The sequence below is a fragment of the Onychostoma macrolepis genome, chromosome 23 (assembly GCF_012432095.1).
Source record: "Onychostoma macrolepis isolate SWU-2019 chromosome 23, ASM1243209v1, whole genome shotgun sequence".
Lineage (NCBI taxonomy): Eukaryota > Metazoa > Chordata > Actinopteri > Cypriniformes > Cyprinidae > Onychostoma > Onychostoma macrolepis.
In genome coordinates this window covers 13794613-13821402 of record NC_081177.1, presented here as the reverse complement: position 1 = coordinate 13821402, position 26790 = coordinate 13794613, and the positions used below count along the sequence as shown (strand labels likewise).

At 36.2% G+C, this 26790-nt stretch overlaps 3 protein-coding genes across 7 annotated transcripts; 2 read left to right on the top strand and 1 right to left on the bottom strand.

Annotated features, from left to right (window-relative positions):
- Positions 1-2473: 2473 nt before the first annotated feature.
- On the bottom strand, positions 2474-9880 carry dtx3 (deltex E3 ubiquitin ligase 3). 4 transcript variants are annotated; one of them, XM_058764375.1, is made up of 5 exons: positions 9416-9880; positions 9179-9226; positions 6496-7298; positions 6141-6358; positions 2474-4655 (listed from the first exon to the last, which is right to left on the bottom strand). In XM_058764375.1, exons 2-5 carry the CDS (start codon positions 9189-9191, stop codon positions 4580-4582), a joined length of 1110 nt encoding a protein of 369 aa, XP_058620358.1. In that variant the 5' UTR covers positions 9192-9226; positions 9416-9880; the 3' UTR covers positions 2474-4579. The 4 variants fall into 4 exon arrangements, with proteins under 4 accessions (XP_058620358.1, XP_058620359.1, XP_058620360.1 ...); XM_058764376.1 differs by having other exon boundaries at positions 9463-9880; XM_058764377.1 differs by lacking the exon at positions 9179-9226.
- A 2687-nt stretch (positions 9881-12567) lies between these two features.
- ptges3a (prostaglandin E synthase 3a (cytosolic)) lies at positions 12568-18400 on the top strand. Its single transcript, XM_058764489.1, has 8 exons — positions 12568-12823; positions 14672-14785; positions 15010-15079; positions 15188-15286; positions 15381-15470; positions 16867-16923; positions 17122-17149; positions 17350-18400. Coding segments are annotated over exons 1-8 (480 nt in total). The 5' UTR covers positions 12568-12821; the 3' UTR covers positions 17370-18400.
- A 431-nt stretch (positions 18401-18831) lies between these two features.
- mipa (major intrinsic protein of lens fiber a) lies at positions 18832-26648 on the top strand. Of its 2 annotated transcripts, XM_058764539.1 has the most exons (6): positions 18832-19097; positions 19461-19540; positions 23050-23554; positions 23782-23946; positions 24913-24993; positions 25092-26648. In XM_058764539.1, the coding sequence occupies exons 3-6, from the start codon at positions 23195-23197 to the stop codon at positions 25275-25277; spliced, it is 792 nt and encodes a 263-aa protein (XP_058620522.1). In that variant the 5' UTR covers positions 18832-19097; positions 19461-19540; positions 23050-23194; the 3' UTR covers positions 25278-26648. The 2 variants fall into 2 exon arrangements, with proteins under 2 accessions (XP_058620522.1, XP_058620523.1); XM_058764540.1 differs by lacking the exons at positions 18832-19097; positions 19461-19540 and adding an exon at positions 19553-19725.
- Positions 26649-26790: the final 142 nt, after the last annotated feature.

Sequence of the window (26790 nt, the reverse complement as noted above, 5' to 3'; positions counted from 1 at the left end):
AACATGTTTATAAAATTAATGGATAATGTTCTGGCAGAAAATTAGCAGTAGGCTACAATTTCTGTTTATTTCTTTATTTTTTAAATATTTGTTTTTTTATATTTTTAATTATATTTGTTTGGAAAACTATAAAATGCATGGATGCAAAAAAAAAAAAAAAAAATTCTTGTCTTGGTATCTTGACGCCGATGAGAAATCTTTAAACATACTGAACATATAATCATTATCCATACACGTGTTATTCAGACAAACAAGCAGTACAACAAACATTCAGTGCACATATAAGGAGGGGAGAATAGAGAGAGTAAGGCAGAAAAAGAGTGCTCCTGGCACGAGGAGCAACACATTTTTTTGTGGAGAGGAAAGCCTGGCTGAGCCAGATGGGCCGGCCCGTGATATGGAAGAGCAGCAGATGTCCAAAAAAGCTTCGGCATGGCGCTCATACCACTGCAAAGCCTCATGGTCCAGCCTGCACATGGGCATCAAACACCTGAGCCACTCCAGATCTCTCCCACTAATGACATTCATGGGAATGCAAAGGTCTTGTTCAGTCTGAGTATTAATGTTGGAGCTTATAAACTATCCCAAGATTATTAAAGGTCTGGAAAAGTATGACACCATTTCTTTAAAGCCATTGCAGACATTAAAATAAAAGCAAAAGATGGTTAACATTATAAGGCAGGAGGGAATTATCTGAATCAATTACCTGAATCAAATAATCGGAATCAATTGACTTGTATCACATATCATGGAAAATGATAAAACTGTATAAATGTGAAACAAATGAATTTAAATAAATAAATGAATAAATACAAATTCAAATTAATTAATGCATTTATATAAGTATATAATTTTTATTGAAATTTAAAAAAAAAATATTATGCTGGGACAAATTAATAGCCAAATATATAATCTAAATCATCTAAACATACCCCACTATAATATTATGCTGACATTTCAACAGTTAAACTTAAAAAAATATGCAGTAGATCACCTAACCCTTCGGAGAGACAAGAGTACTTGGTTACCTGTGCCAAGTGTTATTTCCATACTTTTATCTAACACGCAGATGCAGAGAGGGGTCAGGGCTGCACTATTGTAGACTGTAGAGCAGATGGGGATTCGGTGCATTGCTCAAGGGCTCACTGGCATAATCAGAGGAATTTCCCCCGAAGTCACATTACAACACGGGTTTTCCAATTTATCACGCACCACCCGTCACTGCATTTCTGCCAAAATCCCCCTCAAGTATTAAAAATATTTGGAAGATGATTTAATGTGTTAGCCTTAAGACTGATATGATAAATAAAATGGCTTATTATGGAATGGAAAGTTCTTTTTTTGTTGTCTTTTGACATCAAAAACTGTATCCAATTAATCTCTACTGTTTACTTGCACAGAGTCATCTGTCGTTTTGTAAAAGATGGCCAGATTACAGAAATTCCGAAATGGACAGGTGGTTGCGTAGAACCACCTCTTTCTCAGAAACCATGAGCAAAACAATGCAAGGTGAAAGATAATATGCACTAAATACATATTAACCAAAGTTTTGACCCTCCAGGTTTTCTGTGCAATGAATTAATGGCTGCAGAGATTAATATAAATGATTATAGTGTGGTATAGTACGTTTACTACATACACTGTTCTGAGTGTCATTCCAGATGATAGAAGCAGAGATGCCATGTGTTTCCTGATGCCTACGATGGAAATGGGCCTTTGTTTGAAATCTGGCTGGTAGGAAGGAAGAATTCCTTTGTTTGTGTTGAATATTTGAATACATTTTCCAGGGTTTAGATTATTATGTTAACATAATAATGTTAAGATATTAATTTTCAGAATGAGAATTCATGGTAAAATACACGACGCGTTTACTCTGTAGTCGAGTTTATAAAAGTGGTGAAGTAGCGCCCTCTGTTGAGCATCTCAGAGCAGCGCACCGAACTGTTTTTAGGTCCGGATTTCTGTTCATAAATTTACATGAAAAAATCTGTCCATAAACATACTTAATAAATTGAACCAATTCCACCATTATTACCCAGAAAAATATATACAGAAAATTGCATACTTTGTAATAATATGCAATAACAATAGAGGGGCATGTTGTCACAATAGGAACCTATCATTAGGGCTTTACAGACAAATTTAATGAAGAAGCAAAAATATAAAAGAGAATATTCAAAGATATCAAACCCTTGCAAAACACACTGTACTGAATAAATTTCAATGTAGTACAATTAAAATTTGTATTCTTCACATAATGACACACTAGAGATCCCTTTAGTTAGCATTTATTACTAATATCAAGGTTTTCTTAGGGAGTTTGTTGTAAAACATGCTCAAATGACAGCTTTTGACAGCTGCAATTCCTGGCAGGTCGTAGCTAGTTCATATTTACAGAACACTGTCATATTGCCATTTACAGAGATAAGCAGACTACCTTGAGAAGTTGAACTTGATAATAACTATCACAGTGTAACAGAACAGAATCCCTTTATTCAAGTATGAAAATGTAAAGCACATTTTAATTGTAGCATACAATTCAATATGTAATACAAATCAACACAACTATAAAGGCAAATTATTTAATTTGAACAATCAGTCATCTGAAGAGGTCTATTTTTATAAATCTGATTTTGAAGTGCATAGAATTTTGCATGACAGTAACACTTAAGTCCTACATATCCTGATTGAATTGGTCCTTCGTAACATAAAGGTGAGCGTAAGAGAATATGGTAGCAAAAAAAACTCAAATCTGATACCGTTTTCTGTTAAATGATACTGTAAAACATAAGCAACCTCTAACAACACACAAAAAAAAACATAACACAAAGTAAATGTTTTGGTTTGCGCAAAACAATTTGAGACCTGATCAACGCTTTCTAAATTATGATGCATTTTGCGTAAAGCTGAAAGACTGCTATAAGGTTAATGCTTCATATTGACAGTCGAACCAATACCAACAAGTAATGAGTACCGTTAGTTATAACAGGCTGTGACCTTTAGCAGAAGGCACAATAACATTTCAATGAGAGAAATACAAAACAAATTTGACAAATCTGCTTCATGGACGACAGCAGCCTAGCATATATTTAAGATATCTGGATATTTAATCTCACAAAACCTAGGTCATATCTCACACACCGAAATCAAAAGGAAAAAAAAGTAAATACATTTGGCTCAAAGAAAGTCATTTTGTGGGTTTTGCATGGTGTCTTATTATAAATGTATTTAAAATGAAATGCAATTATTTAAATTAAGTCTTTAATTTATTCTAAAAATAAGTGCATTACTGTTTTACTGTAATGTGTGTTATAGTAATGAAAATTATAATTGAGAATAACAGATATAACAAAAAATAGGAAAATTTATCCCAATTGAATCATGAAAATATCAGAAAATAATGTTACATTGAAAAAAAAAAATAAAAATCTTAATAGTGCTAAAATAAGCTAAATGCAAAATATAATTTCCCATTTGTTTCTTTTGATTTTGGGGTTAAATGTGACCTGGGCGTATTTTCGTGAGAGTCACTTGCTGCGTTACTGAATTATTTTCTACTTCAGCAAATTTTGTATGGACAAATCCGCTGATTCTTCAAAATAAACTGTGCTAGGCTTTGCTCCAAGTCTGAGGCATAAACACAGTGGTAACAGCAAAGTTTAGAGCTATGACGTTTTAGTTTGGTTTAAGTGGTTTAAACGCCCTTTCGTTTTGACATCATTTTATATATATATATATATATATGTGACAGAAGTTTTAACTCAAAAATCCGCAAACAGCCTAAAAATACAAACTAGGGAAAACGGACCCCAACAAACATAAAGCAAAAAATATTACTTTTTATGCACATTATTTTGAAATGACAGGTAAGTGATAAAAGCTAGGACAAACTGAAATCGACTTGCATCTCTTTTACTAGGACCTTATAATTAGAAAGGCCCACAAATGACCTCTCTAGATCCTGCACTCTGGAAGATCAGGCAGAATCCACTTTAAATTCTCATAATAAAAAGATTACCTCCATTGCAAAGTGCCTCTTAGTGCTGATTACTAGAAAAAAAAGGTTGTATGGGATTGTCCCAGCTGTACCCATTTAACTGTGCTATGCCATTTGTCCCTCATTTGTCTCCATCCAGATGTTACCATCAGCTGTTCTAAAGGATAGTTTGTATGGAAGAAACTGAGTTAGAAGAGGGAGGCCAGCAGCCTAGTGATTCTAGAGGAGGTTTGTACTGTAGATGAGGAATTGTGTACACCTTCATGACATTCACATTTTAGCAGTCCAGAGGGTATCTTAAACTCAGCTGAGTATATTGAACAATCTGTCTCAGTAAAGTGCACCCCAGGTTTGTACCAAAGAAAATAGTGTATGTGAAACACACTGCCTTCACTCAAGTAAACTAAAGAACAAAGCTAAACATAAAGACTGAAATGAAATATTGTGAAACAGCGTCCTGACCAAATCAATGCTGCAGCAGATGACTGTGGCTTGACTCGACACAAGTGTGTTCGTGAAGAAACTGTGGTCAAGCGAACACTTTTGCCATTCTTTTGAAACTTCTCAGGTGCTCAACACAAATCAATCAGCTGTTATTCCTTTCTCTCGCAGTTCCTCTGTCACCCGCACAAGGTATGTAGGATCTGGATAACCAAAGCTGAAAAAAAAAGCAATATTAAGTTAAAGTTCTTTGGCCGTTTCATATTAAAAGGTATTTAATAAATGTATAGTGTAATGTATACACTATGAAAAGTTTAGCGTCAGTAAATGTTTGTTTTTTTTCAGCAAGGTTGCATTAAATTAATCAAAAGCGGCTGTACTAAAGATTTCTATTTCAAATAAATGCTGTTCTTTTGAACTTTCTATTTCATCAATAAAAACTGTTTCCACAAAAATACTAAGCAGCGCAACCGTTTTCAACACTGATAATAAGCAATGTTTCTTGAGCAGTAAATCAGCATATTAGAAAGATTTCTGAAGCATCGTGTTACACTGAAGACTGGCTGCTGAAAATTCAGCTTTGCCATCATAGCAATAAATGAGATTTTAAAATACAAAACATCTCTCAAATTGTAATTATATTTCACAATATCACTGTTTTTACTGTATTTCTATCATGACAACCCTCAGAAAATGTTAGCATGTTAATGGATATGACAATGTTCGGGCCAGATTTACCAACAGCTTGTGCCAACGTCTTTTGGTGTTAAAATAGTACTGTCAGGTTTTACTAAAGACCCGCAGAGAAGAATTAGTGCTGAAAAGGTGTGGACACAGATGTTTTTGCGCCTGACCTTATTGAATATACATTTGTATGAGTTTCCCTTTCAGACACAAAATTTATGGGAGGAGAGAATTAAAACGAATCATGCAATGCCATTTACTAACGTTTGCGCTCATCAAATTACTGGTATTTGCACCATTATTTAATGACCAAAAAAAGCATGCGTCTGTGTTCTTTAATGTGTGCATTGTTAGTAAATCACCCGCAGAATTTTCCCCTCCCATCGGCGCTTTTAAGGAATTGCGCTCTAACGCTACTTTGCTCAGTTTAGTAAATCTGGCCCATAATGTATTTGGTCCTGGCGGGATAGATCTGCTACGCTGCTGCCGCTGCTACTCCTGCTGCAACTTGCTACTGCCAATACATACGGTGATACAGTGCTGTGAGTATTTAAGACGCACTGCTGCTGCACAAATAGCAAATAAAATAACCCGTAGCCGATCTATACAGGTGGAGCTGGGGAAGGTGGAGGGTTTCAGAGGAACTCTAAAGGCACGCTGCAAAATGCTCAAGTGGATGCTAACCAGCCATTTAAATGTAAAGCAGCAAGCTCTTTGGCTGTGTATGCAACATGAGCCAATCAATTTGTGCCAAGTCATTTAACGCTGTGAATAAGAACCCATCAGCCAGTGCAATCTACAATTTCATGAAAGAACTTAGCATTTTTGATCAATTAAATGCATAAATGTTATTTGAAAAATGTAATGGGATAACTCCAAATTTTGACTCTCACCCAAACCAACGGCTGTAAATTTTAAAGTTTTATGTTTAAGTCAAAAAGCAATACCAGAGAAGAGATGCCTGTGGTATCACTGATTCCCCAGATATAATTTAGCAAGCAACTATTAAACTGCATACCATCGTGGTCCGCCCCATATGGAGGTCTTGTGGTGGATATCATTCCAGGTAATAACATTATGCATGCCGGTGGTCATGGAGGTGCCTATGGTGAAGATGAGGCGCTGCTCAAAGGCCCGCCGCAGCATGCGGAGGACACGGTTTCCCTCAGGGCTGTCTGGCAGGTATGCCACCCGGTCTGTGCCTGGATACCTCACCCCAGGGTTTGGATGCTCTTGCTGAAAGAATTTTAAAACATAACAGTGTGTGATTATGGTTTCCATGTGAAATTTTTTTGTGCTATATAATGAAAACTGGTCTGTGGTTATCTGAATGCAAAACACGCTGCTGTTATCTGCCTGTAAGCAGTACTTACCGCTTGCAAACCGGGAGGGAAACTGTAAATAATGCATATGCAGCCATAACCTTCATGGCCAGGCAACTCCAGGTCTGGGTCTCTTTCAACCATCATGGTCCCATTGGCTGGTTGGTTACCAATAAGCTGCCCATACACCAGCCTGCACACAGGACATGCTTTTTTGACTTGAAACGCCTGTTCTAAGCAGGACCGACAGAAAGAGTGGCCGCACTTGTCCAGAGTTGTCTTTTCCACCATTTCGCCCATGCAGATAGAGCAAACGGTGCTCTCTTCTTCATGAGCGATGGCTAATTCGGTGCCAGTCCTTGCTGCGGCCTCATGTTGCATGGGTAAAACCACACAGGTGTCCATGTCTGCATTTTTCCTGTATTTCTGCTGTTGCCTCTGTGAGCGCCGTGGTTGAGGGGGAGGAGGAGGCAACAAGCTCCCTTCCCCGTCGGGTTCCATTGCCGTCATGCATGGTAACAGGGAACGTTTCCTTTTAGGAGCTGCTTCTTGTTTGGTCATTTCTTTCCGGGCACAGCGGCATAAGTCTATGAAAGCTTTCCGTGTAACAGGAGAAACCGGCCCCTCCATCATTCCAGTTCTGGCCCTGCTGCTGCCCTCCACCGGGGAGAGCCGCACGGCACAGCAGCCACCACGCTCCCCGCGCCGGATGATGTCCGCACTCAGTCCCTGCTTGTCCTCGAAGTCGACCAACCAGGGTCGTCCTGCAGCTGCAAGGTAATCCCACACCGCCTGTGACACCAGCACCTCGTCACTGCCCTGCCCCGCTCGCACGCTCATCTCATCAGATGAAACTGTGAGGAAAAAGAGATCCGTTTACAAGAGTCAACATGAGGCCATCATGAACATTAAAAATGGTACAATTATTTAGTATTTTGCTTATTTTCTTGTGGTAAATATGCTACATTTGACACTATACCAAACCTAAAAAAACCTATCTATCTCTTTTTTTTTTTTAAAGAAAAGTGTATATTTTAGGTGATTGACTATTTCCTCAGATTTTTACCATTTTGAATAATTTAGCTTTTCTTTTTTCTTCTTCTTTTTTTAAATCTTTAAAATAGTTTTATGTAAAGAACAGCATAATAATTATACAAAGAAAATTGTATGAATTATATATGTATTATATATATCTAAATATATAATAATAATATACACTACCAGTCAGAAGTTTTTGAACAGTAAGATTTTTGTTTTTTAAAGAATTCTCTTCTGCTCACCAAGCTCGCATTTATTTGATCCAAAATACAGCAAAAGCAGTAATATTGTGAAGTATTTTTACTATTTAAAATAACTGCTTTCTATTTGAGTGTACTTTAAAATGTAATTTATTCCTGTGATCAAAGCTAAATTTTCAGCACCATTACTCCAGTCTTCAGTTTCACATGATCCTTCAGGACTTATTCTAATATACTGCTTTGCTGTTCAAGAAACCTTTTTTATTATTCTTATTATCAATATTTAAAACAGTTGAGTACATTTTTTCAGGATTCTTTTATGAATACAATGATCCAAAAATCAGCATTTATCTGAAATAAAAAACTTTTGTAACATTATACACTATACCATAGTGTATAATGGGGGTATGAAATTAATACTTTTATTTAGCAAGGATGCTTTAAATTGATCAAAAGTGATGATAAAGACATTTATAATATTACAAAAGATTTCTTTCAGATAAATGCTGAAAGAACCCTGCAAAAATTCTGCTCAGCTGTTTTCAACAAAATAATATTAAATGTTTTTATTACTGTAATAATAAATGTATTTATTGCTGTTTTTATAAAGCAGCAAATCATAATATTAGAATGAGTAATGATGCTAAAAATTCAGCTTTGAAATCACAGGAGTAAATTACATTTTAAAATATACTCAAAAAGAAAACAGTTATTTTAAACTTTTGACTGGTAGTGTATAATTATAAATATAGTTAGAAATTACTTTTATTTTAAAAAATCAAATGCGTGTCATTTATCTATCTACATTTATATTGTTTCTATTTATTAATTTTTATGTAGTTTCTCAATTAATATGAGGTCCTAAGAACAGGGTAGTAATTATACAAAAACATTAAAATGCTGATTAAACTAGTTTTAGATGAAATATAGCATGTCACTACAGGACACTGCTAACCAGTAATTAACTAACCAATTTTACCTTATTACCAACCAACCTTTTACCTCATTACAATTTTTGAGGTTAAATATTAGCTTGCACTTGTTATCAGTTGACCCTTTTCTTGTCAGGAGAAACATGATAATACACGTGTAATGAGTCAACCCTGCATAAATTCACAATACTTCACACCTGACAAGAGCTGCAGGGTGGCATGCAAATTCTTCTCAGCCAGATTTTATGAGCTCCTTGCGTTTAATCTCTTATGAAAAGGATTAAATTATTAGGTTTAATCATCATAATATCATCTACCCTTTCACAATCCAATCGATTTGTGGCTGTGCAGCAGAAGGGTGGAATATTCTAGACAATGAAGTTTCTTGCATGAATAGGCTGTGCTGAGTATTGCTCGTTCAACACCAACAGGCAGCTGTGCAGAATCACATCAGCTGCTCTGAAATGTGTTCACTGTATAAACAAAGGATCGTTCTGTGTTGCTCTACCTGCTCATGAATGTCACTTGATGCTTGCATTGATTATATTATTGAAACTAAATTACCTTGTGATCCCATAAATTCTCGTTAATTGCAGTAACGGGCCTATTTCCCTGTTTTAGAGAAAATAAATATACAAGTTAGATCAAGACATTGTTTATTTTGCGGATTGTCCAGCAACCTGACAGATGAAGAAAAGGATGGCAGTTGCCTTAACCTAAGCATTTGCTAAATAAGAATAACAATAATGTAAAAACACATTGGGATCAAGCCTATTGTGTTGGTGTAATAAATGAATTCACCTTCTGTAGTGACTTTGCCGGAAGAGATGAATGTAAAGGGAACCTACTGCAACTGGAGAATGCCTGCTTCCACTCGACGAAGAAGTCAACAGACGACCGCTGCATTGAACGTGCCTTAAAACTACGACAATCCTGACGAATTAATGCTTGGGATATCCTATTCAAGTTCGGATGACACTTCGCTCGATCAACACACCACCTCAGTCTCTTTGTGGTTTTTCAATTCCCCGTCCTTGGCCACAGGAAGACAACAAGCATACAAAGAACATCGTTGACTGTCACGACGAAACTGTTTCGCCTTGAGCTCCTTCGCGACACTAACTCGGCGTCTCTATGTCATATTTCGTTATCACGTAGTTCGCTTTTAGTAATTACAGTGAAAAATCCCCTGAATACGAGATAATGTAGGCAGGAAGTTCGTCATTCTAGTCTGTTAGTTGAGCCGGATTAGAGATTACTGGATGTGACCACTGTGTGGCGCTCTTTTAAGACCACATCATCAGTCGTCTTGTAATTTTATTGTCTGACTTTTGCGTTTTTTTCTTATTAACCCCGTCTGCATATATTAACGGGAGAGATATATATTTTTAATTGATAAGAATTTGCAATTATCACTTTATTAACTTTGCTGTCTATTATTATTATTAAATTATTTGAATTTATTTATTTTGATGGCACTTTTTGTGTATTGATGCTGCTATGGCAATACTGTATGCAAATCATCATGCCAGTAAAGTGATAGATAGATAGATAGATAGATAGATAGATAGATAGATAGATAGATAGATAGATAGATAGATAGATAGATAGATAGATAGAATCCGAATTCCGGAAATGTTGGGACGATTTTTACATTTGAATAAAATTAAAACTAAAAGACTTTAAAATCACATGAGCCAATATTTTATTCACAATAGAACATAACAAATGTTTAAACTGAGAAATTTTACACTTTTATCCACTAAATGAGCTCATTTCAAATTTGATGCCTGCTACAGGTCTCAAAAAAGTTGGCACCGGGGCAACAAAGGGCTGAAAAAGCAAGATATTTTGAAAAGATTCAGCTGGGAGAACATCTAGCAACTAATTAAGTTAATTGACATCAGGTCTGTAACATGATTAGCTATAAAAGGGATGTCTTAGAGAGGCAGAGTCTCTCAGAAGTAAAGATGGGCAGAGGCTCTCCAATCTGTGAAAGAGTGCGTAGAAAGATTGTGGAATACTTTAAAAACAACGTTCCTCAACGTCAAATTGAAAAGGCTTTGCAAATCTCATCATCTACAGTGTATAACATCATCAAAAGATTCAGAGAAACTGGAGAAATCTCTGTGCGTAAGGGACAAGGCCGAAGACCTTTGTTGGATGCCCATGGTCTTCGAACCCTCAGATGACACTGCATCACTCATCGGCACGATTCTGTCATTGACTTTACTAAATGGGCCCAGGAATACTTCCAGAAACCACTGTCGGTAAACACAATCCGCCGTGCCATCTGCAGATGCCAACTAAAGCTCTGTCATGCAAAAAGGAAGCCATATGTGAACATGGTCCAGAAGCGCCGTCATGTCCTGTGGGCCAAGGCTCATTTAAAATGGACTGTTTCAAAGTGGAAAAGTGTTCTATGGTCAGACGAGTCCAAATTTGACATTCTCATTGGACATCACGGACACCGTGTCCTCCGGGCTAAAGAGGAGGGAGACTTTCCAGCGTGTTATCAGCGTTCAGTTCAAAAGCCAGCATCTCTGATGGTATGGGGGTGCATAAGTGCATACAGTATGGGCACCTTGCATGTTTTGGAAGGCACTATGAATGCTGAAAGTTATATAAAGGTTTTAGAGCAACATATGCTCCCCTTCAGATGACGTGTATTTCAGTAGTACAATGCAAAACCACATACTGCAGCTATTACAACAGCATGGCTTCGTAGTAGAAGAGTCCAGGTGCTGAATTGGCCTGCCTGTAGTCCAGATCTTTCACCTATAGAGAACATTTGGCGCATCATTAAACGAAAAATACGTCAAAACCAACCACAAACTCTTCAGCAGTTGGAAACCTATATCAGGCAAGAATGGGACCAAATTCCAACACCAAAACTCCAGAAACTCATAACTTCGATGCCCAGACGAGATGCTACACCATGGTAAACATGCCCACGTCTCAACTATTTTGAGACCTGTAGCAGGCATCAAATTTGAAATGAGCTCATTTTCTGCATAAAATTGCAAAATTTATCAGAAATTGCAAAATTTCTTATGTTATCTGTGTTCTATTGTGAATAAAATATTGGCTTGTGTGATTTTAAATTCTTTTAGTTTTTATTTTATTAAAATTTTAAAAACCGTCCCAACATTTCTGGAATTTTGTAGATATTTATTTATTTATTTTGTTGACATTTTTTGTGTATTGATGCTTTGGCAATATTGTATGCAAATCGTGCCGATAGATAGATAGATAGATAGATAGATAGATAGATAGATAGATAGATAGATAGATAGATAGATAGATAGATAGATAGATTAAATTAACAAAAATTAAATTAATTAACATTTTATTTATTTATTTCACACTTTTGTGTATTGATGCTTTGGCAATATTGTATGCAAATCATCGTGTCCATAAAGTAGATAGATAGATAGATAGATAGATAGATAGATAGATTGATTGATTTAAATAATTTGCAATTATCACTTTAACATTACTGTCATTTATTACTATTATTATTATTATTATTTATTCCTTTTGTCTTCAATCATTTTATTTATTCATTTACTTCAACTGAAAATTGAAAATTGTGTGTTTAATCTTATCATTATACATTACTGACACTCTATCCTCCAATTTGATACTGTTAAGTGCTTTGACACAATCTGTATTGTAAAAGCGCTATATAAATAAAGGTGACTTGACTTGACTTGACTTCGCCTTATTTATTTTCAATACTACGCTTTTTGGCTATATTGTAATTGTTGAAAAACTTGACAATAAAGTTTAATTTTGACTCTAGATAAGAGAAAAGTAACGAAAAGAAAAGATACTACACGAAAAATGTTTATTACATATCACATTATAATAAATACGTATAATCTGTGCATCAGCTGACATCCTGTACAGTCAAGGCGGAGAGAGGTTTGCGTTACTATGGAGACGCATTTGCTCAGGGTGCGCGCATGGCGCGGGGCGCGCAGCAGAAGTCGCTAGAAACGTTGAGATGATGCGTCACTGCGCGCGGCGCCAGTGAATAGACACGCGCGGATCTGGTGCAGGTTGACAGAGCTGCGAATAAACAGCTAGCTTCCGTCTTTATGTATTCGTTTTGATCTGATAGCACAATTTCCAAACACTACCACAGGCGAGAGGACGCGAGTGGCAACGCAGATTTTGGTGAAAACTGAAAGAAGATATCGACATGTGAGTTCGGCCGGGAGTGATAAGGATGTACTAACTTATTAGCAAGTGTGTTCATAACCTCTATCAGGGAAACAGGGATCTTCTTACATACGGCTATTACATATGAACATTAAGGAGAATACTAGTCTTTCCCGGGAAGACCGTTTTAAATTGTATAGAAAAAATTGTAATCGGTGGTGAAAATAGCGCACATTGTTCCCTCAGCAGATCTTAGCTAGCTGATTAGCAGCTAACTTAGTTTAGGCCTGTAACGTTAGTTACTGCACAGTGCACAGCTAACATAAGAGCTGCTGCTCAGTTTACTATTACATGATAATTTTTATTTAAGCTTTCATCTGCATTACCGTAATATGTAACGTTACTAGCCAAATTTACGACCTTGATTAAGCCTTATACAGATCGGGACATGCAGGGTGATCCCTGCTGAAAAAAAAAAAAAAAAACATGCTTAATCCAGCCTAAATTGGTTTGCTGGTTTAAGATGGTTTTAAAACATGGTTATGCTAGTCTTCCAAGCTGGTGCTCAGTTGGGTGGCCAGTTGTTCAGCTGAAGAGTCTTCATTTGCTGGCCAGGCCTAATCAGGCTGGGATGTTGGATGGTTTTAAAAGAGTTTGGTTTACTGTTCATCATACTGGGTGACCACTCAGCCTTCAGGATAAACCACCTGAGCTTCAGCTTGGTTAGGCAGAGATACCATCTTAATCCAACTTAAATTTGCTGATGTAACTTGGTTTAAGATTGCAGCAGGAATTAATCATGATGATTCGAATTTCAACATGGCCAGTAATGCAGCAAATCTAAACACAACATATGCATTGCAACAGCTTGACATGTTAATTGGTATGATTAAATTAACCACCATTTATCTCTCCTTATGTTAAATTACACTTATTTGCGTGAAATATACACTACCGTTCAAAAGTTTGGGATCAAAAATATAATTTTTTTAAATTATCCTTTTATTATGCAAGGATGCATTAAATTGATAGAAAGTGACTGTAAAGACATAATGTTCCAACAGATATTTCAAATAATTTTAATTTTGTATTCTGCATAAAATGCATAACGGGTTCCACAAGTAGCACTGCTTTTTTTCCAACACATAATAAGAAATGTTTCTTAATAAGCAAATCCGCATACTGTATGATCGTGTGCCACTGAAGACTGTAGTAGTAGTGAAGCTGAAAATTAAAAAATAGAAAACAGTTATTTTAAATACTAATAATATTACTGTTTTACTGTACTTTTGATCAAATAAATGTAGCCTTGGTGAGCATAAGAGACTCCTTTCAAAAACATTAATATCTTACTGAACTTTTGAAGGTAGTGTATGTCCGAGGTTTGACAACTATTAGTAATCAAGTATGTTGGGGCTTGTGGCTACTGTTAGCCTATCCCTACAATCCTTAGCCAGTGGTCATGCATTTAAAGTGCAGTACAAGATTGAATATTAATTATTACTCAATTACTTCCTTATTGCTAGGGCTTGGTTCTGCCATTGTGATTATTATAGAGGTGAAGCCCTTAGTAAATTGCTAAGAGGCCATGCATGAGCCTGCCAATCGATACAAACTGGTTGCCACGGTAACGTAATTGTTGCTCCACCCCCGCCAAGGCCTCCAGCTTACACATCTTAATTTAGAGCTGCACTTTTAGTGTTGAGTTTGCCTTTTAACAAATGCACTTAGCTGGTTGCTTAGTTCGCCATGTACCCCATTAGAACTAAATGTATTTTTTTAAATGTCATATTGAAGTCTATTTTGACGTTTTATTGAAGTTCTGCATGTTTTGTCAAATATATTTTAATTCCAGATGTTTCTAATATTGTAATTCCATTCGTTTTGCAGGCAGCCAGCAACTGCCAAGTGGTATGACAGACGGGAAGCTGTCTTCATTGAATTCTGTATAGAGGACAGCAAAGATGTCCAAGTTAAATTTGACAAAACAAAGCTTGATTTCAGGTACATTTTATTCTAATCATTGTTAAAAGTGTGTTTATACTCTGCTGCAAAATTCAGTCATTTTTAAATTGTCATTACAAATATTATTCAGTGTACTGCCATGAACCAATGTTTAATATGTTTATTATTGAAGAATTTTATGCCATTATGATGCTCAGTCAAAATGTTTTCATCTGCGTTGCAAATGTTAATGCAATTGTAATATACTGTATTTTTTGCTTTAGTTGTGTTGGAGGCACAGATAACATGAAACACCATAATGAAGTAGAACTATTTGAGTCCATTGACCCAAATGTAAGTGCACCACCTGATGGGTTATGTTCTAATTCAGGTTGTAAGAGCTCAATCTGCATGGCTCATGTATTATTGTGTGTTACACAGAACTCTGTTATTCTTTTGCAGGAGTCTAAACACAAACGCACAGACAGGTCTGTGTTTTGCTGTCTAAGAAAAGCAGAACCTGGCAAGTCTTGGCCAAGGTTAACAAAAGAAAAAACAAAGGTCTGTGTTTGGTCTGTTTAAACCTATTAAAATGTGACTTCATTTAGTAATAAGATCACATGTTAATTAATGTTTCTCAATGTTCTTTGTGCAGCTAAATTGGCTGAGTGTTGACTTCAATAACTGGAAAGACTGGGAGGATGACTCAGATGAAGAATTGTCCAGTTTTGACCGTTTTTCAGAGGTTTGTGTTTTATATATATATATATATATATATATATATATATATACACACACACACACACACACACACAGTCACATAAATATTGGCAACCTTGGTAAATACGATCAAAGAAGGCTGTGAAAATTAATCTGCATTGTTAATCCTTTTGATCTTTTATTTAAAAGATTCACAAAAATCTAACCTTTCATTGGATAATAAGAATTTAAAATGGGGGGGAAATATCATTATGAAAAATGTTTTTCTCAAATACGCTTTGGACACAATTATTGGCACCCCTAGAAATTCTTATGAGTAAAATATCTCTGAAGTATATTCACAATTTTGAGCACACCAGCGTGATTATGAACATGAAATTATCCAGCCATGGCTTCCTGCTTCACAGAAATATAAATAGGAGGGAAAACAATGCCCAAATTCCCTTAATCATCCATCACAATGAGAAAAACCAAAGAATATATATTTCTGATGTGCAGCAAAAGATAATTGAGCTTCACAAATTAGTGAAGTGGCTTTAAGAAAAGAGGTAGAGCAGTGAAAATTCCCATTTCCACCATCAGGGAAATAATTAAGAATTTCCAATCAACATAAAATGTTATGAACCTGCCTGGAAGAGGACGTGTGTCTATATCATCCTAATGCACGGTGAGGAGGAGAGTTTGAGTGGCTAAAGTCTCTCCAAGGACCACAGCTGTAGAATTGCAGAAAATAGTTGAGTGTTGGGTCAGAAAACCTTTAAAAAAAAAAAAAAAAAAAGTACCCCATGTGTACAATGAAATATACTGCTGTATTTTTGATGTGGGCCTATATTTCTACTGGAGGTCCTGTACATCTTGTTTAGACACTTGGCATCATGGATTCTATCAAATACCAACAGATAAAAAAATCAATAAGTGACTGACTCTGTTAGAAATCTAGAATCTAAAGGGTCTGGAGTGATTCTGGATGAAGGAATGGTGTCTGATCTGTTGTCAGGTGTTCTCTAACCTCATCAGGCATAATAGGAGAAAATTTAGAGCTGTTAAACTGGCAAATGGAGGTTTCAAAAAGTATTGAATAAAAGGGTGCCGTTAATTGTGGCCAATGTGTATTAGAGAAAAACATTTCATAATGATATTTCCCCCCATTTTAAATTGTTGTTATCCAATGAAAGGATAGATTTTTGTGAATTTTTTAAATAAAAGATCAAAAGGATTGACAATGCAGATTCATTTTCACAGCCTTCTTTGATCGTATTTACCAAGGGTGCCGATATTTTTGGCCATGACTGTATGTGTGTGTGTGTATATATGTATGTATGCATGTATATATTAATATTAATAATCTAAATATTCTGTGAATTCTGTTAAGGGAAAATAAATCATACTCATTTTTGTTTTTATTTTATTTTTTCTTGAAGATGATGAACAACATGGGTGGGGAAGATGACCTGCCAGATGTGGATGGTGCAGATGATGTGAGTTATTCAAGCTATTATAAGTTATTTAATGTTGTTAAATTGGCCAGAAGAATATAGTTATTTTAATTATACTTATCAGTTCATTAGGCATCCTATTATTTAACTAAATGTTTTATTAGTTCATCAGTTATTTATAATAAACTACTAAATGCTATACTAAAAATTTTCATTTTTTTTTTTTTTATCTCATTCCAGGAGGAGTCTGCAGATAGTGATGATGAAAGTACGTTTTCTTAAATATCTCTCCTCCTCTGTGTGACGTTTGTTTGTTCATGGTGTTATTTTGAAAATCAATACATATGAACAATATATGTTAGCTGTTATAACTTTGTAGTATTAATGAACAGTGTTCTCTTTTTTTTTAATGCAATTAAAATATTTCTTTATTCATTCATTTATTTACTATTAACTTTTTCCCCCCAGAAATGCCAGACCTTGAGTAAAGGAAGAGCAAACCGTCATGCAGAAGAAAGCAAGAATTTTCACTTAACACTTAAATGAAGAGAGAGACTAAGTTTGAGTTGGTAGCCATTTAAAAACGGCATCGTTTTTGAAACTGTTTTTCAAGGTCTTTCTGCAGAAAGTCACAAGGGATGAATTTTTACTGTTGTGTTGATGGCAATGTCAGCCCCTCAACAATACACTCTTTAATTTTCTGTTCTGCATGGACAATTACGAGCTCTCAATGATGTATTGTGGACACCATTTATGGTCCGTTTACTCAATGGCTTTTACAGTCTTGGGCTTTTTCCTCAATGTCAGTGGGGTTATTGCATCATGTAATGTATACATTGTAATTTGTAGTAATGGAAAAAGGACATGAATGACTTTATCGACATATTCTGCCTTCTCCCTCTCATTCAGACTGTAAATTTTATTTAATTCTATTCTTTTGTTTGTGTTGAGGTTCCGATTTCCTTGTGTGTGAGCGAAGGAAGCATTGGCACATGCTGCTTCATTGCAAATGCCAGCCAAGACTTTTGATTTTCACTAGTGCTGCATTTGAATCAGAATGGCATATTCAAAGCCCTTGCACTGATTCATTGATAAACCCCTGTTTTATGTGTTTTAGCTGCAGTTTTGCCCCTCGGATAGGTTTATGTGTTAATCCAACATGTTCAAAGTACATAGTCATGTCTTGTACACGCTGCTTTATGAAATGATTTCAGGTTGGCAGTTAGTATTTGTTGTTTTGTATCACACTTAGATGTGTAGCAGGCAATTGTACACTGGTTTCTTCCATATATGTAAAGAGAAGTGATTTAAAAAAAAAAGCATATGCCTCACCGCTGTACAGAACAAAGGGTAACTTATCAATAGATGACCAATTTGTGTTTGCACTCTTAATATCAATGCAGGTGTGACTAAAAGAAAACAATGTTGTGACCTGTCAATTCAGGTTTATAAATTTAAGTTTGTTAAACGCAGTGAGGTTTTTGTCTACATATTTCTAATAAACTGTCTCTAAACAACACTTTGAATTCTTTGCCCTTTGTACATCAAGGATAATTTGCAGTAGTGTGTTATTTCAGACAATAATTGTTTAAGAAATTATTGGAAGTGGATTTGTTGTTTCTTTTTTGTTAACCCTTTCTACTCTTGGTTAAAATTTAATTCAAATTAAAAAGTCTTACCCAATTTTTATATTTTACATTATAATGTTTTTACTTACCTATTATTTCACATAAAGCATGTACAATTAACCCAATTCTAGATATGAGATTTATCGTGCTGAAACTGTTAAAACTGATATTGCATTATGAAATAATGATTTATCAAATCGATGACAGGACAGCATCTGCCGGTGCGTACCTAAAAAATAGCCTGCCGAAATTCCGGTGTTGTGCTGAATTCTGACCCCTGCCAGATTACCACCCCCGGGTTAGGTGTGGGGGAGGGGTTAGGATTAGGCAGGGAGTCAAAAATGGGCACAACACCGGAACATTTTGTCCTTTCTCTTTTAAAGTGAACAACAGTCCTGCCGCCACAAGATGACGCTGTAGTTCCATTTCTGCTAAACAAGCCTGGCAAGAATGAATTTGCACTTTTGAGTTCTCGAGAAATGATACCACATTCGACGGGACAACACCTGTTTAAAAGCTGAAAGTCAGTTAAATGCCTCTTTGGAAAGAGTACTAGCTTCAACACAATAACTTATATGCTAACTTAAGGTTTGTGCAATTGAAAATATCATCACTTTTCAAACTGCTAGAACAATTCCTTACGAAAATCAGCCATGGTTTTATAATGTAAAAGTGTAGTAACCATGGTTTTTTGGCGAATTGACTACCATTTGTATAACCACAATTTTACAACAAATACTATGGTTAGTGTAGCAAAACCACGGCTAAATTGTGGTTAACATGGTTTAACTAGATTATACAAAACCCCTAAGTCACATTTCACCCCATAGAGTTCTTTAAGGTTTTGCTCATATTGAAAACATTCACTATTAAACATTCACCACATATTCAATTTTCATCCCAGAATGAAAAAAGTACTTTTTCATCACCAAATGTACTCATTTTGCTCAGCCACTCTAGGTGCACCGATCTCCAGATCATCCTGATGGTTTGAGGTCTGGGTTCTGATTGGACAATTCTAGTGCAGAAAGGTAAGGGTTCCACTGAGCAGACTAGAGTCCAGAACAAGGGGGCCCCTCAAAAAGTTTAGTAAGTTCCTCAGAGAACTGCCCTTTTTTTAAACCCGATTTATTGTTTTTCTGAGGATATGATTATCTTGGGAGCTCCAAAAGGCACCAGTAAACCAGGTGCTTCGATGATACAGCTACTTAATACAGTAGGTGGAGTCATAAGGATGAATGAATAGTATTTGGAAAGACTGTATGTTTTGATCAACAGTTGACATTTGAGGCCTGGTATATTTTAGGGGGTTGAGTTCCCTGAGCTAGCATTTTATTTAAGACAGTGGCGGTATGGGAGGTCGGTGAGGGTTGTGTTGGTGTCAGCAGTCTGTGCTAGAGGTAATAGAAAAATCCTCACGCAAGCGGTTTTAAACTATCTCTCCTGTGCGACAAAAGGCGGCTTATGGACACATGAGCAGGCAGTGGTGTGGAGTAATCCTGCCCACAATGGACGTACACAAAGTTGGTTACTCTGAGTGGGCCTTGCAGAGTTACCATGACTCATAACTCAACTAGAAACACCTGCTTCCAAATCAAATGCATCTGGCTTGGTCGGTTATCTTGCCAAAAATGAAACTGGAGAGAAACAATGACAGATATTTGATAACTAGTTTATTTAGGAGGTACTTCACCTTAAATTACCTTATTTAGGGTGAAGAATGATTGAAAGACTTGGAGTTCAACATTGTTATTATCTGAAATTGTTTTTATGCCTAAAATTAGTATAGAAAGAGTTAACACTTAATTCACGCCTGAAATTCTTGACTAAACAAAGTTAGAGTGTGTTTTCTATGTCTTTTCCTTTCAGAGTAGTTATCACGCTGCTATTATAAGGACCTCTTATGCCGTAGTACTAATTGCATATAAAATCTCCTATCATTTGAGACAACGGCCAAACCGCACCATAAAAATTTTATCAAAGAAGGCAACAGAAACTGTTGCTGCCAGCATTTTGGTTCATCCCAAATGAAAGAGCAAAAAACACAAGCGAAGCAGTATCCTTTCACTAGTCTATAGCTCACCGTGATTGCCCAGAGAAGAGGCTCAGTGTTGCCCCCACCCCACTATCACCTCCTGCCTCCAAACATGGATTTTCCAGAGCTTTATTGGGCCTCAGGCCAGCAGTCCTGCCAGCACACACAATGTAAAACTCTGCCTAATCAGTTCTGCACAGAACCAACTGGCTCTGTCCTGACCATGGAAGGGGGTGCTACCGCAAAGCCCTCATTGTGTGCTGTGGAAAAGTCACTCTTTCATGCAATTACAGTGAAAATGGATTTCATATTATGTGATTTTTGTGGGATGCTGATGATATTTGTTGATGATAACACAAATATTACAGACCACAAGCAACAAAGTGTACACAATATTGTAACTAACCTATCTAACATATCAAAGTCCAAACAACTGATTGACAGCATTGTAAATATTATATAACACCAATTATATTATATTTGATTTCTATTCTATTTCTATTTTATTTTTCTACATTTATGCATTTGGCAGATGTTTATTATATTATATTATATTTGTGCATTGCGCATATGTGTTTATATACACTAGTCAACATTTGAAGTGGATCAAAACCTTTCATCAAAGTTGTCCTAAAACCTAAAACCTAAAACCAAAACTTTTTTAGACTTGCACTCAATTAATTTACTAACTGCTTGTTTTCTTAAAAAAAAAATTTTTAAAAAGAAGAAAAACTAACATTAGCTTTTCTAATCTTTTTGTATTCTATCTGTTTTCTTTTTATTTATTATACAATTAACAAAATCAAAAAAGGCCTCTAACACTAGCTTGCTCTATCTTTTTCTATTCTATCGGTTTTCTTTTTATTTATTATATAATTAAAAAAAAAAATCTTGCTTCATGTTCTGCGTTAAGTTAACTGAGACTTGTTATAGCACTTGCATATCATTGCTCTTTTGATTGCTTCCATTGTCCTCATTTGTAAGTATTTTTGGATAAAAGCGTCTGCTACATGACTAAATGTAAATGTAAAATGTGTCCATGTCTTAGGACAACTTAGGATAATCCACTTGAAATGTTGACTACTGTATATAATAGATTAAATATAATCTATATATTTAGTAATAATTATAAATATGTACACTGTAAAAAGTGATGTTCACTTAACTTTAAAAATTTGAGGAAACCCGTTGCCTTAAAATGATTAAGTAAATACCCTAAAGTGATTAAGTGAACTTGACAATTCACTTAACTTACTTTTTTACTTAAACTTTTTAAGGCAACAGGTTTCCTCAATTTTTTTAAAGTTAAGTCAACATCACTTTTTACAGTATAGTATTTATATACAAAAATATATAATTATAAAAATATAATGAACACTTTGCATTCTACGTTTTAAATTAAATGTATTTTGTTTTGGATAAAAGCATCTGCTTACTATTATATTATATTATATTATATTATATTATATTATATTATATTATATTATATTATATTATATTATATTATATTATATTATATTATATTATATTATTTACATTAATGCATTTGCATGCACACACATATAATCATATTTCTTTTAATTCATTTTATTATAGTTTTTTTTTTTTTTTTAATGTTTTTACTAAAAGACCCATATATTTTTTGTCCTGTACGTGTGGGGTGTCAGTTATGATACGTTACATCCGTGTGAGGCCTCCTTCTGTTGTATGAGAGGTATTGTTTCTTTGTGTCAGCACTTAATCCACACTGTGAAGGGCACTAGGCCCTTTTAGGGGCCCTGGTGTTGTAGCCGGGGCTAGAGAAGAGGCAGTTCCTAAACACTGTTGCCTATCGTGAGCTGGGATGGGACAGTTGTCCTCTGGGGCTTTTCTTTGAAATGTTATCATGTTCCCATGTCTGATTAATAAGCTATTTCCCCTTTCGTCTCTTTTATGTCCTTTCTCCTATAGTTTGAGACCAGCTATTTTTGTTTTTAGTTAAAGACAGTTTTATGATTATAAAAACTCTAAAAGTTACATTTCCCACCAAGATATGTTTAAAATTTTAACACCACTCAGTTGCAAATTTGCAGGCAGTATTTAAAGCTTTAGTTTGACAACCATAAGCTAAAAGGAAAAGCAGGACTGAAAAGGGTTAAGATTTTTTTTTATTTGATTTGTTGTATTGTCTGCAGCCCCCTCCCACAATTCTGCCAAAGGATTATAGTGTCACTGAGGGTCAGAGTCGTTATAAATACCCCTCTGGCCTCTCGCTTTCCCATCAGAGAGGTCGAATGTCTGCAGGACATGCTCATCATTTGTCTATCTGTGTTCTTCTATTAAACATCCTCTAGAACTTTCACATAGATGCAGACATCATCTGCCAGAGTCACACTTAAGGTTTTATGACAAAAACCACAGGTTAGAAATCAGCAGGACAGATGATTTCAGACTTGTGAAGAAGAAGGGCTGCTCTTGGCGCAAACTCTGTAGGTTTTAGAAGCATTTATGCTTGGTTTTCCATAGTTTCTACGCCTTCGTTTTTGTGTCCATCCACAAAAAATCAAAGGGAACACATCCAAGAAGCTCTTTTTGGTTCTTTTGGAGGTTCTTCTCCCTCTCACACTCATATCCCTCCATTTTTTGGCATCGCCTCTGAGTTATCGCAGCCATGTGGGAGTTCCGGTCCATGTCTTTTTGGCGGGCTGTGTTTGCCGAGTTCTATGGCACCATGTTCTTTGTGTTTTTCGGGCTGGGATCAGCCCTGCGTTGGACCACCGGACCACACAACGTGCTCCAAGTTGCCTTCTGCTTCGGTCTGGCAGCTGCCACACTCATCCAGTCCATCGGTCACATCAGTGGTGGCCACATCAACCCGGCTGTCACGTTCGCCTACCTGATTGGCTCCCAGATGTCCCTGTTTCGTGCGTTCTTCTACATCTGTGCTCAGTGCTTGGGAGCTCTAGCTGGAGCCGCTGTGCTGTATGGAGTCACGCCAAGCAATATGAGAGGCAATCTTGGCCTGAACACGGTAAGAGGGTGTATTTGTTTTAGTGAACTCATTAGTTGAAACAATGGCTTGTTTACTAGTGATACAAAATAACTGATCAATGTTTGAAACCATAGAGATGTCAAAACATCATCAGAGGACCTGTTAAAGGAAGGCTATTTCACATAAATAAAATAGTGGACAATAAATGTATTTGGAGAACTATTTTTACTGTTGTTTGTAAAGTGTATGTGTATATATGCTTTCAGCTTCAGCCAGGCATCAGTCTGGGAATGGCCACCACTATAGAGATATTCCTGACTCTGCAACTCGTGGTTGTGGTCTTCGCTGTGACGGATGAGAGGCGAAATGGACGACTGGGGTCTGCTGCCTTGTCCATTGGCTTCTCAGTGCTTGTGGGCCACCTGCTGGGGGTAAGACACCATTCATAAGGAATGAGATTCACTCTTAAAATCAATGGTTTTGCGTGACGGCCCAGATTTTACAGTGCAAGACAGCACTAAAATGTCAACAAGAACTCAACTCTGCAAATAAACACTTCTGCAGAAATTCTTCATATGAAATAGACTTGAGTTGACAAATGTACTCGCCTAACACATGGAACAAACACTAGGCCAAATAATGTTTTAGTAATTAGCTGTTTTGAATAAATAGTTCACCTAAAAATGGAAACGTTCTCATTTATTCACCATCATGTTATTAAAAACCTGATGTTCTTTATTCTGTGCAACACAAAGGAGATATTAAATATTATCTTTTTTTTTCTGCATACAGTTAAAGTCAATGGGGTCCAGTGTTGTTTTGTTACTTCTATTGTATGGACAAAAGTGGCTGAACATTCTTCAAAATATCTCCTTTTGTGTTCTACAGAAGAAAGAAAGTCATTCAGGTTTGGAAAAACATGATGAATAAAGGATGACAGAATAATTTTTTTGTGTGTGTGAACTAACGTAACTGTAGAGTTTGATTAATGACATCTTTGAACATTTTCTCCCTTTTAAAAGTTAATAAGCCTATTTAATTTTATCAGTACGATTTTTGGATCAAGACCCACCAGTTGAAGAATACTGACACTACTGGTTATGTAAATACTTATGAAGTGCACGCTATATTAAAAATAATTTTTCTTATTTATTACAAAATGTAACTATATTATTGTATATATTTAAAAATCTATATATTTGGATATATAAGTATGACCAACTTTATCTGTATATATACAGTATTGTGCTTGATCGCTTGTACCATTGCAAAAAATAAACGACATTATCGACCAGCTCTAATCTGCTAAACTGCTTTGAAACAATGTGTATTGTGAAAAGTGCTATACAAATACATTTGACTTGAATAGACTTGACTTGACATGAATCTCTTTGCAGATGTATTACACTGGAGCTGGAATGAACCCTGCCAGGTCTTTTGCCCCTGCTGTGCTTTTTAGGAACTTTATTAACCATTGGGTGAGGCACATTTTCATTGTATTCAGATGAAGGAGCATTTTGATAACTAATTCATAAATGTAACAATTTTCTATCTGTTCTCTCTCACTTTCCGGTAGGTGTACTGGGTGGGCCCTATGATCGGCAGTGCTATAGGCGCTCTGCTCTACGACTTCATGCTCTTTCCCCGGATGCGTGGCCTGTCCGAGAGACTGGCTGTCCTCAAGGGCAACCGACCTCCCGAGGCCGAAGCCCAGCAGGAGACCCGAGGGGAGCCGATTGAGCTCAAAACACAAGCCTTATAAACACTGCCAGGAAACTTTGGATCCCTGACGCGACACATACATACGTACGATCATTTCTCACACCTCATCCTCACACACCTCATACATACCAACCGAGTTTGCTGTAGGGAGAATCACACACACTTCCAAAGGCAATCGAGACACTATAACCCCTTCCCAAGGACTATGAATGAGGGTAAGAAGAGGACTTCCTGTTGAGGACTGCGCTCTGTACCGCCAGGTATAGGGAGCGAGATCAGGTGGCTAACGCCGCTCAGGGGCACCTCTGTCGTTTCTAGTCTACTAAGAGTGAAATACACTAGAAGTGGACTTCTGCATGCTTTCCAGTTTCACAGGGTTTAAATCTCACACATTCATTTCAGTTTATTTTTTCTTTGATTTTTCAGAGATGTGACACATGTACTATATTATTAGCATTTTGCAACCGATTTCTTTACATTCTACTTACAGTCGACATTATTCAGTTGTGCGTGGTGTGTGTGTGTGTGTTTTCCGAGAGTTTCCAATTTGGCTCTTCCATTTCCACCATTCGCCATGTGTTTGTATTCATGCAATGTTCTTTTTTCTATCTCCCAAAATGAAGGAAACATTCCTTTGAATCTTGGTTTAGGTGGATGTTCATTCACGACTAAAAGCTTTATAAATCCTTTGGGAATTTGGATCCCTCTTTGAGTCTGCTTCAAACTGTTGTATTGTTTAACTGTGGCCTAATGGCCCAGCATGTGTTTCTTTAAAAGAAGCACAGTCACACCATCATTCATATAAAATAATAAACACGCAAAACACTAGTCTATTGTTATACCCTAACTTTTAGCTTTTACCTGATAGAAGCACTTCATTTTCTTCCCATCGTGTCATTTTCGAAAATGTACTTTTTCACTGATTCATACAGTTTCAGGCATTTTCATTGAACTTTTTCTGCCATAAATCTGCATGCATTAGATGTCCTGTTTAGATTAGGCGGTTTGGCATTATTTTGTGTGTAAATAGCTAAACTAGACAAAAGCAATGATATTTTGTCTCAGGCAAGAGAATATATGTGTAATTTTAAACCTCACTGATATGAGCAGAACTGGTTCCAAACATCATGGATGCATTATGATACAATGACTATTCCTGTTTTTCATGGTTGAAGAGGGATTTGTGAAAGTAATTCAGTCAACTCTTTCCCTTGGCTTAGATTATTGCTGAGTGACTGGGATGTCTGGATTTAAATGCACATTTATGTTCTTGTAGCATTTGGATCTTCTGGAATGAAAAGGCGATCGCTACACCCACCCTTTGCCTCTCTGCACTCTTTCCACTTGTGTCTTCTTATCCCAGATCTGACTGAAGGGACACCAGAGTCACTTGAAAGATCTTCAAACCTCACCATTGGGCTCTGTAAGCAAACTCTTTTTGAAGCCATTTAATTAAATGGACTTTCTACATATAAAAGTCAATGTTTACGTGAAAATTAGACATCATTTTGTGCTTAAAGTCTTGTGTAAAATGTTATGATTTGCTTTTTTAA